This window comes from Mus caroli, unplaced genomic scaffold, assembly GCF_978045245.1.
Source record: "Mus caroli unplaced genomic scaffold, Mus_caroli_1 scaffold_13, whole genome shotgun sequence".
In the NCBI taxonomy this organism is placed as follows: domain Eukaryota; kingdom Metazoa; phylum Chordata; class Mammalia; order Rodentia; family Muridae; genus Mus; species Mus caroli.
This window is the reverse complement of record NW_028227268.1, coordinates 24,479,934-24,495,677: the sequence shown is the minus strand read 5'-3', so window position 1 is coordinate 24,495,677 and position 15,744 is coordinate 24,479,934. Positions and strand designations below refer to the sequence as shown.

At 51.2% G+C, this 15,744-nt stretch overlaps 1 protein-coding gene across 1 annotated transcript in view; it reads left to right on the top strand.

Moving 5' to 3' along the window:
• Lasp1 (LIM and SH3 protein 1) overlaps window positions 1-15,744 on the top strand; it is a 39,687-nt gene that overhangs the window by 14,574 nt on the left and 9,369 nt on the right. The window contains exons 3-4 of the mRNA XM_021176223.2: window positions 1,985-2,069; window positions 11,231-11,338. Of these exons, the coding sequence (XP_021031882.2) occupies window positions 1,985-2,069; window positions 11,231-11,338 (193 nt within the window). The remainder of the gene's footprint in view (window positions 1-1,984; window positions 2,070-11,230; window positions 11,339-15,744) is intronic.

Below are 15,744 nucleotides of genomic sequence, written 5' to 3'. Positions count from 1 at the left end.
TCTCTTCCAATCCCTCTGTTCATGTCTTGTCCTCTAGGAACAGAGTCCACCTTAATCCTCCCTGCCCTGGATGGGAGTAGGAATTTTGGATAGGCTCCTGAGCCATGTGTGGCTTGGCTGTGCAGGGCACCGGGCCAGACCTGGGGGTGGGACCTTGCCTTTGCTTGTCTTCATCCGTGTCCGTGTCTGCTGCCAGCTGCGGGCACCTGCAGGTGTTTGCTTTTCTCGTCCAGCTCCCTCATTTTGCTGAGGGAGTTGTTTATCTGGCTGACTGGAATGGCCGGAACTCATCGCCGAGGCCTAAGACAGTGACATCAGCATGGAGGTGAAGCTGGTCGCCTAGGAAGAGCCCATCACGCCATCACATGTCCCTTCTAGTCATACCTTCTTTGGTTGAGTCCACTCTACCCTGGGTGACCCAGAGGGATAGAATACATTCACAGAGTGGTGCAGGAGGCTAGAGAGAGTGCCCAGTACACAAGCAGGTGGCAGCTCATGACTCCCTGTGGGCACGTTGGCCAGCCGGGGTGGGTCATACTTGGAAAAAGGACCATCAAGGGCCGTCATTTTCTTACCCGGTGCTTGTGAGTCTGTGAGTCAGGGAGTCTGCACTGGTTATAGCTGTGGTAGGTGCAGTCACCCAGAACTAAACATGGCCAGGTCAGGCTTTTCAATACAGTGCCTGCTTGGAGAAGCCACCCATCAGGTCCCTGAGGTGGGTGAAGGTCATGTGGGCCCCAGCTATTCCATATTCTAGCACTAAACACAGACCTGCCTGTCCTCTGACTGGTTTACCTAAGGATCTGGGAGGGGGTGGGGAGGGGATTCAAAGGGTGAAGAGCTCCCTGGTCCTAGGTCAACTTTAGCGCCTGGTGTGACGTTTGTTAACTCAAGTGTTTGTTGAGCTTCAACCAGCCTCCTGTCCGGAAGCGTGGATAATTCAATGGACAAACGATCAAAAGTCTCTGCTCAGGGAGAACCGGGAAGAGGGTCTGTGTGATCAAAACAGGAACTCAGAGTGACTGAGTGACAAGGGACGGCGGTGCATAGTTTACTACCTCTCTGTGCAGTAAGGGTGACATCCTTCAAGTCCCTGCAGTCGACATTCTGGGCCACCTCTAGATCAGCTTTTTCTAGGGGTCAGAATTCTCATCTGTTTCTGTGTGTTGACCTCTCTAGCGTGTCTGTTCTCCTGCCTGTCAAAAGGGGGACAGTAGCAACACTGAGGTAAGGTGACTGCCAATTTGATAACTAAGTCACAGAAGTTAACCCTGGCTGCTCTTACCTGTCACTTAAGTGTGACTGGACACACACAGGTCTTCCCAGCTACCTGTGAGTTGGACCATGTTGGACAGACAAGGTATTCCCTCTGTCTTTCTTTCTCTCCCGTTTTTCTTGGTTTCAGGTTTTTCTCTGGTTTCCTAGCTGTCCTAGAACTCACTCTGTAGACGAGGCTGCCCTCAAACTCACTGATCCACCTGCCTCCGCCTCCTGAGGGCTGGGATTAAAGGCGCCATCACCCTCCTGCACATGTATTCTCTTATCCCAATGACAGGGAGGTTCCTGGGTGTTTTTGTCCATTTTTCCTTCAGTCTTGAGTCGCTCATGCTCCTTTGTGTGTTTGATCTCCACTGCTTTAGAAGTCTCAGCTCTGACCCTGTATGTACCCATCTCCTGCATGTCTGACTAGGCTGGCTCTCCTGGGTGGCCTGCCCCTGGGATCCTCTATGGGGGAACTCCAAGGCGTGGATTCTCTGAAACAAGTAATCTGAAATCCTCAGAAGCCTCCCTGTGGGGCCAGGACTGTTCTGTCTGCCAGGCAGACCTGCCATGTCTTGCCCTCTGAGCCGGCCTAGGCTGTGCCTGGGAAGGCCCCCATTCGCTTCAGCATTGGCAGGCCAGCAGGGGCTGCTCAGCGATAAGAGAAGCTCAGAATTCCCTGTCTTTGCCCTGAGTGATGCCTGATCCACTCTCTGTCCCACAGACACTATCCCAAGCAGTCCTTCACCATGGTGGCCGACACTCCGGAAAACCTCCGCCTCAAGCAGCAGAGCGAGCTGCAGAGTCAGGTGAGAGCCCGGCACTCTGGGGCTGGTGGAGGGAGGGGGGTTGTGTAACAGGATTGAGCCAGGGCACTTGTGGTCTCTGTAAGGCCTGCGGTGCTGAAATCCCAGGCTGGCCTGTCTCCCATCCCCACCCTTGCTCAGTTACTTCACACTTCCTGACTTCTGCAGAGGTCAGGGAGGGCGGAAATACCGCCTTCCTACCTGAAATTGGTTGGGGAGGTGTGGGCATATGTTTGACTTTCCTGGGCTCCTAGAGCCTTCTGCTCTGTCCCTTGCCTGCCACCCACTTTACACGCGACACAGAAGGGCTGGGAGCCAACCAGAAAACCGTACTAGTCTGTGATGCCCAGCCTGTTCTCCATAACCTTGTCTTGAGACCTTTTGGATGTCTTGGAGGGAGGGCGGTTTGAGGGGCCCATCCTCCCATCTCTTTAGCTTGGCTTTCCTGAGTGATATGGGTTGTTCCAACAATAGAGAAGGAGGCATGATATGCCCTGGCTCAGAGGGGAAGACTCTGTCCTTCAGGGACACTGAGCTGAACCATGCTAGGTGGTCTGGAGCTCCGAGAGCCTGCCTGGAACCAGGCTGGCCTGCCTCAGTGAGGATTAAAGGATTAGATGAGAGAATACAGTGGGGGAATTTACTGAGTTGGCAAGGGGCCCGGGTTGGTGCCACCTGGGCCACAAGGGCTCACTCGGCACAGACCCTTGCAGGACTGCTTCAGGTGGTTTTTTTGTTTGTTCTGGTTGTCCTGAGATGATAATGCCATATAACCCTTTTAAGACATTGCCTTGGGGGCTGGAAAGACAGCTCAGAACTCACGTCATTACAACGTTTGTATCTCTAGCTCTGGGGGAATCTGAAGCCTCCCGGTGTCTGCGCTCACGTGTGTTCACGTGCACATAACCTCATGGAAGCACGCACCTACAATATAATTAAACACACACAAAAAAAATCTTAGGAGGAAAAAAAAAAAAGAGAATAGCATTGAATCCCTCCTCATGTCTCCATCTCCCAAGTGCCAAGATTGCAGGTCATACCACATCTGGCTTTATGGTTTCCTATCTACTACCTGAAGGGACAGTTTTCTCTCCTTAAGATGCACAGCAGACCCCGAGGCTGCTGAGACCTTGGGAAACCTAAAAGCGGTGTGATTACTTCTTCTGGGCCTTGATGCCACTCCAAGGGCCGGTTTGGGATCAGTTCCCTACATCCCTGCTTGGAAGCGAGACCTAAAGAGTTCAAGGCCATATTGAGTGAGGCTGCCTGCTGTATCTGGGCTCTTCACTCCCACACACCAGTGTATGCCTTGAGTGTGTAGCCCTCTAGTGTGTCCCACAGCACAGGCAGCTGCTTGCCCCTTAGCATTTCCTGGGGAAGCTGCTCCGAATGACTCCAGATGACGATGGAATGGACCAGCAGGCAGGGAGAGGGGTCAGAGGGCCAGATGCCTGGGCCAAGCGAGAGATCGCCTCCTTCTTCTCCTCTCCTCTTCCTTCTCCTCCTCTTCCTCCTCCCCCTCTTCCTCCTCCCCTTCTTCCTCTTCTTTCTCTTCCTCCCCTTTTGTCTTTTTCCTCCTCTTCTTTTTTCTTTCTTTCTACATCCTACTTTAAGGAGAAACCCAACCCACTTGCCCTTGGGAGCCCAGAGCTCCACCTCAGCTTTTTTTGCTTCTGGAATCTGACCCCTGTAGGGCGGGGCTGATATCAGAAGGCAGCCAGCCAGCCCTACTACCCGTGCCTGTGTACAGGGGCATCAGGGTTGCCCTTGCTGTTTGTAGGGCTGCCCTGCTCTCCACACTCAGACTTGGAGGTTCCTAGACTCTCCAGGGTCTGCTGTGGGCTGCCATAACGTTCTCTTAGTTTCTTACTGAAAGGCAGGCCCTGTGTGTATCAATTCTCACAATCATATTGTCAAAAAGGGAAGAGCTGTTTTTGTGGGGCTACCTCTTTGGTTGTTGGCTTCTCTTTTTTTTTTTTTTGTCTTTTGTCTGTTGTTGTTGTTGTTGTTTTGAGCCGGGATCTCACTGTATCCTTGACTGGGCTGGAATTACCTATGTAGTTTGAGATGGAATTCTCCTGCCTCAGCCTCCTGGGTGTTGGTATTTTAGGTGTGAGTCCCTACTCTTAGATTAAGAAGGGGCTGTTCTTATTACGTAGGTGGGGGGGGGTCACTGAGGTTTGGAGAAGCCATGCTGATGAAAGCTCACCATCTTTCTTATCTAGCCACGACCCCCTGTCTGTCAGTCCGTCTGTCCTTCCATCAGTCCATCTGTCCGGCTGGGACTCTAACTCCTTGTCTCTCAGCACCGCTTGCCCAGCCCACAGGCGGGCAGATTTTGAGCTTAGATGATGGGGCCTCAGTGCACAGCTGGAGCTGTTCTATAGGACCGACTGCCCATCACAGGAGCTCAAAGGAGGTTAACCCAGGCCGGCCTCAAACCCCTGCTAATCCTTCCAACTCAGCCTCCTGGGGGCTGGGATTACTGTATTTGTGCGCCTGTGCCCAAACCAGGCCTGGTGCCCTGGAGACTTCCTCTGCTGGGCTGCTAAGTTAGGTGCAAGCAGGGTAGAGCTAATAAAGCCAACAGGTGGTAGCCTCGGGATGGTGACACACTGGAGGGTCTGTGTGACCCCAGTCAACGGGGTGGGAGGTGAAGGAATTGCATTGGGGGCACAGATCTGTTCCTGGACCTGTGGACCTGCAGGACCATGTGGAAAAGAAAGCTCTGGGTGGTGTCTCTCTCCCACTGTCTACCATCTGTGCAGTCTGAGCCCTTTGTTTGTTTGTTTGTGTTTCTTTCCCCCTCATAGTTTTTTCCCTCCCTCTGTAGTGAAATAGAGATAGAGACCCATTTGCCTGGAAGTTGGGGGCTGGGCCTGTCACTAAGGGCTTGGCAGGACCGGCCTGGCTAGTGATAGATCTGTGGCTGCTGTGGGGGCAGGGCTAGCTAGGGCTTTGTGTGGCTGGCTGGAAGCAAAGTGGGAACCTTCCTCCCCTTCCCTGCCCCACTACAGCAGGGCATCCTGGACTCCTTCCAGGGCTGCCTGCTTCCTGGCCTGGCTTCATGTGTGGGTTCTTTGGGGAGCTGCCTGGGCCGTTTCTGCCTTGCTCCCCCACTGCTGCATTGGTCCCGAGACTGGTGCTTTGGGTGTCTGGGATGTCTGTAACCTCCCCAACCACAGAGCTGCCCAGAAGTAACACTCTGAGCTTTGCTGTCAAAGCTGACAGTTGTCCCCAGCTCCCCTCTTCTCACTGTACCCCTACTAAATAGAGACAGTATCCTTGGGTTGGAGTTGAAATAGAGGATGTGTGTGACCAAGTCCAGGCCCTCTCCCTGGCAGATGTGCTGGGAGTCTCTCTGTTCTTCTGTTCTTTGTCACCTTCATAGAGTATTTCAGGAAATGCCCTGTGTGTGTGTGTGTGTGTGTGTGTGTGTGTGTGTATGTGCGTGCACACAATGCCTCTCCCTCACTCATCTTGGGGGGCAGGGTTCTCACTCCTGCCTTGGATCCTGTGACCTGCATGGCAGCCTCGCACTCTGACAAGTGGCACTCTTACTGAGTGTAGTAGCACCTATGTGTAATCTTGAATGAAAAAGACTAGGGAAGACTAGGGAGATAGCTCCCTTGGTAAAGCTCTTGCCCCCTCAAGTTCTCAACACCTCGGTAAAAAAAAAAAAAAAAGACCGTAATCCCTCCGTGGGGACGTTAAGACCAGAGGACTCTGTCTAGATCAGTGAGCTCCAGGCTTATAAGAAGCCCTGTCTTAAAGGTGGTGGGTAGTGTTCCTAAAGAAGATATCTGAGCTTGTGTGCAATCATAAATAATGAAGATATGCATATGTGTACACATAGCTTAAAATACTCTAATAGTCTGAGCCAGGTTTGACAATGCGTATATTCAGGAATCCAAAGCCAGCCTTGTTTGCATGATAAGTTTAAGAGAAGGCTAGGATGGATCTATCTATCTCTATATCTATCTAGAGACAGACAGACAGACAGACATGTCTCAGATTTTTATTTTCTTTTTTTTTTAAAGATTTATTTATTTATTATTATATGTAAGTACAGAAGAAGAGGGCGTCAGATCTCATTACGGATGGTTGTGAGCCACCATGTGGTTGCTGGGATTTGAACTCTGGACCTTCAGAAGAGCAGTCGGGTACTCTTACCCACTGAGCCATCTCACCAGCCCAGGTTTTTATTTTCAAGATAAGGTTTCTCAGTGTAGCCCTGGCTGCCTGGACCTTACTTTGTAAACCAAGCTGGCCTCGAACTCAAGAGATCTGCCTGCCTTTGCCCCCCAAGCCTGGGGATTAAAGGCATGCGCCACCGCTGCCACCACTCCCACCTGGCAGCCCTTATTGCCAGAAGCAGCAGCCTAAAGTTGAACCTCAGATTATCACCTCTGGCTGTCTTCGGTGTTGTCATTGAGCACTCTGCCCCAGGACAGGGCCTCCATGTATAAAATGACAGTCATCTCTCGGGTTTGCCTGTGGGACATTAGCATGCATTAGGTGTTTGCCACTCCTGGCCTGGTGTCAGAGCTTAGCACATTTCCCCTTCCTGTTCTCTGCGAAGGGAGAGGAAGTGGAGGCGATGACTTTGACCTCCACTCCTGGCTCTGCTCTGAGCTTTCCTCAGCTCCTCACATCTGTGGGCCTGATGGAAAATCCAGTTGCCTTTTCAGAGGGGAATCGGCTACACAGTAAGGGTCCAACACAAATAGTTTCTGCTTGTGTTTTTGGTAGAGTGGTTTTGTTTTTTGTTTGTTTGTTTGTTTGTTTGTTTGTTTGTTTTTCGAGACAGGGTTTCTCTGTATAGCCCTGGCTGTCCTGGAAATTACTCTGTAGACGAGGCTGGCCTCGAACTCAGAAATCCACCTGCCTCTGCCTCCTAAGTGCTGGGATTAAAGGCATGCGCCACCACTGCCTAGCTTGTTTTTGTTTTTGACAGCTTCACTACATATCCCTACTGGCCTGCCACTTGCTATACAGCCCAAGAGTGCCTGGAACTCAAAGAGATCCACCTGCCTCTGCCCTGGAATAGAGGTGTGCTCATCCCCCTGCTCCCCTTGCCCCCCTTCTGAGAGAGAGATAAGTGTTTTTGCTCTGTAGCACAGACTGGTCTAGAACTTTCAATCCTGCCCATGTCTCACTGGTCATACTGTGTGCTGCCAAGCTACTGGCTGCTTCTGCTGGATCCCAAGAGATGATGGGCTGCTGGCAGACGCTGGTGTGTGGCTGCTCTCAGCAGGGGTAAACGAGAGAGGGTAATCAAACCTACCCAGCAAAGGTAGATCTTCACGGATACTGGCTGTCTGGGCATCACGCCCAGTGCTGCTGTGGGAATTTCCAGAAAGGGAGGCCCTGGCAGCACCAAGCAGGGACAGAGTCATCTGGCCAAAGTTCAGGCCCTGTTGTGGCCAAACTGACAAGAGGCTTGAGTGACCTGGCAGGTCCTGTCACAACTGGTGAGCCATCCAAATGCAAGCACTCTTGCGTGGGTGAAAGGAGAGTCTGATTGGGGGCCTCCAGGCTGCTCCCCCCACTTCTTTAGCAAAATCGAATAATAAGATAAAAAGCTCTCAAAGAAATTTCTCCACCACTATTCTCCAGTTAAATCCAAAAACTGCTTAGATATAGGGTCATAGACTCCAGATCCAGTGGGCTTTTAGAGGCTAGCTAGCCTGTTCTCCTTCCCTACACACCAACCTCAAGAGGAGCACTGGCTTGCCTTGGAACCTGTGACTACACTGTGTGGCACCCAGGCTTCCCTGCCCCCTCCCACCCCACCTTCTCTGTCTCCTGCTAGTGTGAAATGGATCATCCTTTCCCAGTGAGGAGGAAAGGCTGTCCCTAAGCCTGGGAACCAGTTGATGGCATTGCAGCATTGCCATGGCAACTGTTCCCTGGATTAGGGGCCTGACATCTTGCCAAGCCAGGAGACTGGAGGGAGTGGGGCTTGGCATTGGATCAGCACAGTCACCCTCATGTGGTGTGCAGTACAGGACTTCCGCCTCAGCACAGTTGACACCATTGCTTTCCCATTTAACAGATGTGGAACCTGAGGCTTCACAGAGGTTAAGTCCCTGGCCCAAGATAACACAGAAGGTTGGAGATTAGGCCTATCAGTCCAAGCTCCTTCTGGTCCTAGGCCCATATTTAGTGATAGGAAAATCTGTCTTTTGACGTGAGGGGAGGGGGAGGGAGGGAGAGAGGGGGAGAGAAAGAGACTCTGACTCTGGTCACACTGCCTCAAACTCATGCTCTTCCTGTCATTAGTCATAAGAGTATAGGCATCTGTCACCATGTACAGCCTGTGTATGTGTGTGTGCGCGCGTGTGTGCTCACGTGTACACGCGCATATTTTGAAACAGTCTCATGTAGTAGCCCAGGCTGGCTTCAAATATATATGCATATATATCATCTCACAGATTGTCCTCTGCCTCCCTAGTGTTGGCATTCTAGGTGTGCATTACCATCCTGGGTTTCTTGTGGCCTTGCTTTTTGTTGTTGTTTTTTGTTTGGTTTGGGGTTTTTTGTTTTGTTTTGTTTTTTTTATTTTTGTTTCTTTGAGACAAGAGTTTCTCTGTATAGCCCTGGCTATCCTGAAACTCACTCTGTAGACCAGGCTGGCCTCAAACTCAGAAATCCGCCTGCCTCTGCTTCCCAAGTGCTGAGATGAAAGGCGTGCACCACCTTTGTTTTTTGATTTTCGAGACAGGGTTTTTCTTTTGTATTTACTAGGCTGGCCTCAAACTCACTAAGATCCGTCTGCCTTTGCCACCAAACTCTGAGGCTAACGGCATTCACCACTACTGCCTGGCATTTTTTCATGTTTTCACTAGTATCTGTGATAGCTCTTTAACAGGAAACTGAGGCCTGGTGGGGACCCTGCTGGATTCCTGCACTCTCCATTCTTTACAGATGTCTTTTTTTTTCTCAAGTTTTGTAGTAGTTTGGAGGCCTTCTAGGAGGGTAGATGATAGGCTACCCTCTGGGTGGTTCCAAGGGAGGTGAAGCCTGTGTCAGTCCGGGTCCACATCCCAGTTTCTGGCTTCTAATGTGAACCAAGTGCATTGAGACCCCTGGATCTTTTTGGTCTCACTCTGTGGCTATGTCTTAATTTAGCAGCCCGTTGAATGCCGGATTACAGGCCTGAGCTCCCAAATCCATCTCCATCAAAGGAGGAAAGATCCAGCCAAGTGGTGATCCTGACCCTGGAGGGCCTGACTGGAGAGAGAGCTCAGGAGCTCTGAGTCCTCAGGGCTGTGACCAATGCCTCAGGCTCCGCATTCTGGAAACTCCCAACATCCTGGCCCCCGTGTCCCGAACTGACCTGGTTCAGGACAGTGCAGCCGTTGTAGAGGAAAACCAGACAGCTGGTGAGGCCTGAAACAGATGGTTACTGAGGTGGACAGTGAGCTGCTACAGCCAAGAAACGGTTCCCAGCCTCGGCTCTCCAGAATCCCCAGAGAAGGATGAGCGATGAGCTGAGCTGTTCCTTAGACCTGACTTCGGTTCGTGTTGGAGAAATCCTCTCTGTAGTGTGTTTTTCATACAGTTCTCAGGAGAGCGGGGCAGCAGTGCACGGTGGGGCTCTCCTCCGAGCTCGGACCTCTCTTCCGAGGTTCTTTGCATGCAGAACTCCCTCTCAGAGGCCGGCTTGGCGGGCTTCAGGGAGCTATTCTGGCTTGTCAGAGGCTCACTGATGGACTCATGACTCTCCTGGGCAGTGGCTCTGTCCTTTGGCGCACGCGCACACAGCCTTAGCTCAGCTATTTGCTTTGAAATTCCCCCACACTCTTGGTGGGTCAGGCCATCTCCTGGCTGGGATGCAGGCTGCTGGCACTCAGATTTGGCAAGGGCTTTTTTTATAGTTGTAGGCAGGAGGAGTGTTAGGGCTAGGAGCCCAGCATCCCTACGCCTCCGGACATGTGCTGCTAAGCCATGTGATCTCAGGCAGTAGAAATGACCTTTTTAAAAAAAGTGACTTCCCCCTCCAAACTATTTATTATTTATTTATTTATTTATGTATGTATGTATGTATGTATGTATGGTTTTTTGAGACAGGGTTTTCCTGTGTAGCCCTGGCTATACTGGAATTCACTCTGTAGACCAGGCTGGCCTTGAACTCAGAAATCCTCCTGCCTTTGCCTCCCAAGTGTTGGGATTAAAGGAGTGCGCCACCATTGCCCAGCTTATTTATTTTCTTATGTATTTATTTTATGTATGTGAGTACACTGTAGCTGTTCTCAGACACACCAAAAGAGGGCATCAGATCTCATTACAGGTGGTTGTGAGTCACAGTGTGGTTGCTGGGAATTGAACTCAGGACCTCTGGAAGAGCAGTCAGTGCTCTTAACCAAGCTGGCCCATCTCTCCAGCCCAGAAATGACCTTTTTACTCAAAACTTTCTTTTGGCTCCCTCAGAGACTCTAAGAGGGCCTCAGACCTCCTAGAGCTGGAGTGACAGATGACTGAGTTGCCCCATGGTACTAGGGATTGGACCTGCGTTACATGTCACAGAGAGGTGGGCAGTCTGGTGTCTGTTTTGAATGTCCAGTTTATTCATATGCCCCACTTTAGGAAGAAGGAAAGAAACGCAAACGAAACTAACAGTCTAGCTCCAAGCCAATGCCGCAGCTATCTAGAGACAGTTCACTCCCAGACAAGTGAGTGGGTAGAGTTGGCACGAGCATATTGCAAGTCCTATGCAAACCCAGTCGGTGCACAGCAAGCCATCACGTCCATGTTCACTGCCACTGCTCGCACCACCATGCCCAGCTAATGATCTCTTTTGGTGTATTCAGATGTCAGGATTTTGAGCCAAAGTGACTCCATCTTTGTTTCCTTTCTTTTGTGTTCTACGTAATTATTGCAGGTCCTCTGGAAGAGCAGCTAGTATTCGTAACCATTGAGCCATCTTTCCCCCCATAAGATATTGCTTCTTTATGGGCATTCAATGTGTGGCCTCCCTTTAGAGCCCTCTGGATATGTCTTAATGGGGCTGTTATTGCTCTGACACCTGTCTTAGGCTTCTGCATTGTGTGTATGTGTGGGTGTATGGGGGGCTTGTTTCTGACCAGAGGCCTCAGGCCGGGCAAGTTCATCTTCATGTCCACCTGAACCCAGGCTCTCCTTTTCCTCTTGGCCTCCAGGTGCGCTACAAGGAGGAGTTTGAGAAGAATAAGGGCAAAGGTTTCAGCGTGGTGGCAGACACGCCTGAGCTGCAGAGAATCAAGAAGACCCAGGACCAGATCAGCAATGTGAGACCCTGCCCTGATGCCCAGGCTACCCTCTGCCCTCCCTTCTCATCCTCTCCCTGACAACCTCAGCAAAGGCCCACGCGGCAGTGGTCAGATCAGAGGCAAGGGGGAGGGAGGTTGAGGTACCCGAGAGCCTTTTCTTTGTTCTCCCTCTTTGGTGGGCACTCTGCCCAAATGGCATTTCCTCCTTAAAGAGACTGCTCTTTTAGAGGCAGACAGACACACACACAAACACATACAGAGTGTCTAAGTCACCTCCCATTCTCTGAAGCAGACCCCGTTCCCTGGTCATGGTGGGGATGGGGTCGGAGTGTAGATTAGATGAGATTAGATGCTTGTTTTTAGCACCAGGGTCAAAGCTGGGGTTGGGGGTTGAGCCTCCTGTCTGCCTCTGGGTGCTAACACAGCAGTCATTTCCGCCCTCCCTCAACCACCTCCCACCTCAGTTTGCTCTTCCTTCCTGTGTGAAAACCCAGCTGGCTTTGCCCACAGGCCCTACACCCCCTCCAGGCCCTTTCAGGCCCAGTCAGGGACTGGTCATTGGTGTCTGGTTGTTAGACATAGGCGTGGAGAGTGGGTGACAGAGTGACAGTCTCTATATGGTTCTGTAGAGCAGCTGGGGTTAGCTCAGTTCCTCCTTTACATAGCCGCAGACCAGCAGCTTGTATGGCTCTGGGTTTGCAGGGGCCGGGTTGGGAGTATGTGGGTAGGTGCTGCTGGGCGTGATGTCACAGAACATGGGCACAAGCCTGAACGCCGAGTTATAGAACATGCCCGGTCAGCGGCAACAGACTCCTTATAAATGAAGGATGAGGCAGGCCGATACGATACCCTCATGTCTGTCACAGGAAAGGGTCTACCAGTTTGCCTGTGTCATTCTGGGCTGAGGGACTGGGGATGGGGAAGACAGGATCCAGATTCAGGTGGCTCGCCTTGCACACACCCTCCAGGATCATCTCTCCCCATTCTGTCGCTGGACAAGTCTCATATCATAGCTCACTGGTCTGTGCCGCGCCCCCCCCCTCCCCCATGAGCTAGCGTGGAGGGTCAGGTGGCTCCCATAAACATCAGGCACAGAAGCACCCTCTTGCAGGGTGGTTAACTCTCTGATTCTGCCCTCTGTCTTGTTTAGTGGCACATACCTGTAACTCCCAACATTTGGGAGGCTGAGGCAGGAGAGTCATGGATTCAAAGCCACTTGAGGCTGAGGCACGATCAAGATAGAGGTTGACGCCATCCTGAGCTTTATAATAAAACACACGCATGCGCGCACACATACACCCTCTTTCACATGCACACGAAACAAAGAACACTTCTCAAAGGAGGGAGGGCTGAAGTTTAGTGATAGAGCGTGCACAGGGCCCAGAGTCCCCTCCCTCGCACTACAAAGAGGAAGCATAAGTGACTGCTTTTTTGGGGTGGGGGTGGAGGGGGGACTTGGAAAGTTCATTCAGTATTTTCTACTTTTTTTTTTTTTTTTTTTTTTTTGGTTTTTCGGTTTTTCGAGACAGGGTTTCTCTGTATAGCCCTGGCTGTCCAGGCTGGCCTCGAACTCAGAAATCCGCCTGCCTCTGCCTCCCAAGTGCTGGGATTAAAGGCGTGCGCCACCACCGCCCGGCGTATTTTCTACTCTTGTTTCATTAAAAATGCTGGGGGCAGTCTAACCAAGTGGGCTTTGCAACCCAGTTGTTGAGCTGAAGTTTAAAATGAACACTCCGATGACACGACTTCTCCTGAGCTGAAGGGCCTGCCTCAGAAGGCTGCAAACCCTTCTTGGCCCCCCAGGAAAGCCTGCTGCAGTTTGCCCTCTTCCAGTCTGGGCCTGGCTCACACCCTGGAGTTTCCTTTCTGGCTCAGACCACACAAAGGGTAAAAGGGTGTGCCCGGAGTGCCTCAGATCGAAAGAGGGGAAGTGGTGTGGTCTTGGGTGATTGGGAAACTGGGATGGATGGCTCACAAAGGTGGAATCATGTGGCTTTGTGTCTTGAGACGCTTCCAGTCAACCTTTGGGACATTTCATTCATTGACTTACCGGGTTAGTTTGGAGGAGAGAAGCAGCCCTAGTCATCTCTGCCTTTACTTTCTTGGAAGGTTTCCGGAGTGTCCTGACACCCAGTCTCTTTCACCTCCCTTCCTGCATCCTGTTACTCAACATTGGCACATTAAATGCCTGAGGAGTTCTGGTAACAAAAACCTACTGTAGCCAGGGTATCTACACTGCCGATAGCATCTTATCAGCCTCTTCAGAGAGGCAATTAGCTGATTGCCCTGGTTTGAGGCTGGGGGAGGTGCTTTGGATCTGACTTGGGCTTCCAGAGCAGCCGGAGCCTGAGCTGGCAGGTGGCAAAGCCGGAAGTCTTTCTCCTGGTTTTAGGGAGTGTGACCAGGGTCTGTCTCTGTCAGAGTCCCGCACAGTCAGCTGGGCTGCAGAGCTCCAAGGAAGAGGGCTTAGCATCCACAAGGACCCATGGGTTCAGTTTTCTCCATACACAAAGGATCCCCTTCTGTCATCTGGGCACTGAATGAAAACTCAGGCCTCTGTTTCCCAGCATTCCAGATTGGCACCCCTGGACCGGAGCCTAACATTCAGCATCATGAGCTCGCCTCGGGGCTTACTGTGGTACCGACTGAAACTTATCGCTTAAACTCATACAGTTTTACCAACCCCTAATTCCGAGGACACCGGGCATGACGATGTCCCAGAACCCTGAGGGAACTTTAAACCACAGGCAGAACTGTGGCTTAGTTTGGCCAACCTCCAGCATCCCTCTCTGAGAAAGGTGCTGTTCAGAGCCACACTGTATTTTTGGTTCCAAAATAGCATCCTTGTGCGTGGCTCATCCCTTCCCAGTTTAGCACCTAATGACTAGTGGTCAATTCTGAAGGTCAGACTTTGTCTTCTAGAGATGGGGACTGGCTTCTCTGGAGAAATCACTTCAGACAAAGGACTTTCACTGGCCAGAGCAGTTGAAAACTAAGTGCCTATTTTCCTGGAGTGGTCATGTTTGCTTGGGGATGTGAAGTCTACCTCAGTCCTGTGTAAGGCAAGAGAGTGAGAGAGAGACACGTGGCCTTGTTCTGGGCACGCTGGGCTCCCACCTTCCGTCCCACAGATGGTGGGATGCTCGGGAAGTGCCGAGTGCTTCATTAGTGATGTGTCGTCAGGAGTGTTCAAGGCAGGGTTATCTGCAGGGTTATCTGCAGGGTTATCTGCTCTACACTCTTGCATGAGCCTGGGGTACAGCCCAGTGACAGAATGTGGATTCAGCATGCATGGAGGCCATGAGGCTCATCACTAGGTGAGAGGGAAGAGGGGGAATTACATATTTGTTATAACTCTGTCTTCATTGGAGGCTTGCTCTGGCCCTGTGCTATGGGCGTAAGAGCCTTCCATTTGCAGTCTTGGTGTTTGCTCCAGAGCGCTGAGGGCTTTCGTGGATAAGAAACGCGTTAGCTGGCACCCTTGGTGTGAGCCTTCCTTCCAGTATACATGTCTACACATGCAGTCTCAATTTTTGTGCACCCCCTTGTGAACCAGGCAGCAGTACACAGCTCTTCTCTCACTTTGCAAATCAAGGACCAGGTGTGTCTCAGGGTGGTGGAGCATTTGCCTCACAGGCATGGGGTCTCAGGGTTAATCTTCAGAGTCCCTTAAAGAAAAAGAAAGAGAGAGAGAGGGAAAGAAAGAAAGAGGGAGGGAGGAGGGAGGGAAGGAGGGAGGGAGGGGAAAGGGAAGGATGTTCGATTCCTATCCCAGCTCTAAGGGGTTTGTAGAGCCTTAGTTCTGGGACCCTCTTAGCCCCTTGTCCCAGGTTTATCAGTAGCTAGAGACTCCTCTGGGCCAGAGAAAGGGGCCAAGCCTTGCTGGCTCCACACTGGCTAATGACCCACAGGACGGTAAAACCATAAAATCTGCAGGCACCTTTGCTCCAGGTGAGAATCCTTTGCTTTCCTGTTAGCTAAAAATAATCCACATTCTATGCAGTAAATTAGTTTTAGTCTTCAGTGTCTGGGCCTGATCAATAAATAGTAGTTAGTTGCGGGGGTAGGTATTGTGGGAATTACCTGTAATTTAGTGCCCTGTAGGCTGAGGCAGGAAAGATGCTGAGAATTCAAGGTCACCTAGATGACACATTGAGACCTTGAATGGATGGACAAACAGACAGGTGTACAGACAGACAGAAGAGAAAGAGAGAGAGGGAGGGAGGGAGAGAGGTAAGTAATTGTACATTTTCATTTCCTCCCCAGAGTTAAATGGTCAGGAGGCAGGCTCATTAGATGATCCTTTAGACTTCTCAGTTATACAGGTTTGCTTTGTTTTTATTTATATGCATGTGTTTCTAGGCCACTTGTGTGGGGTGCTCTCTCTCAGGCTGGATGAAGGTGTGGATTCCTTAGAACTGGAC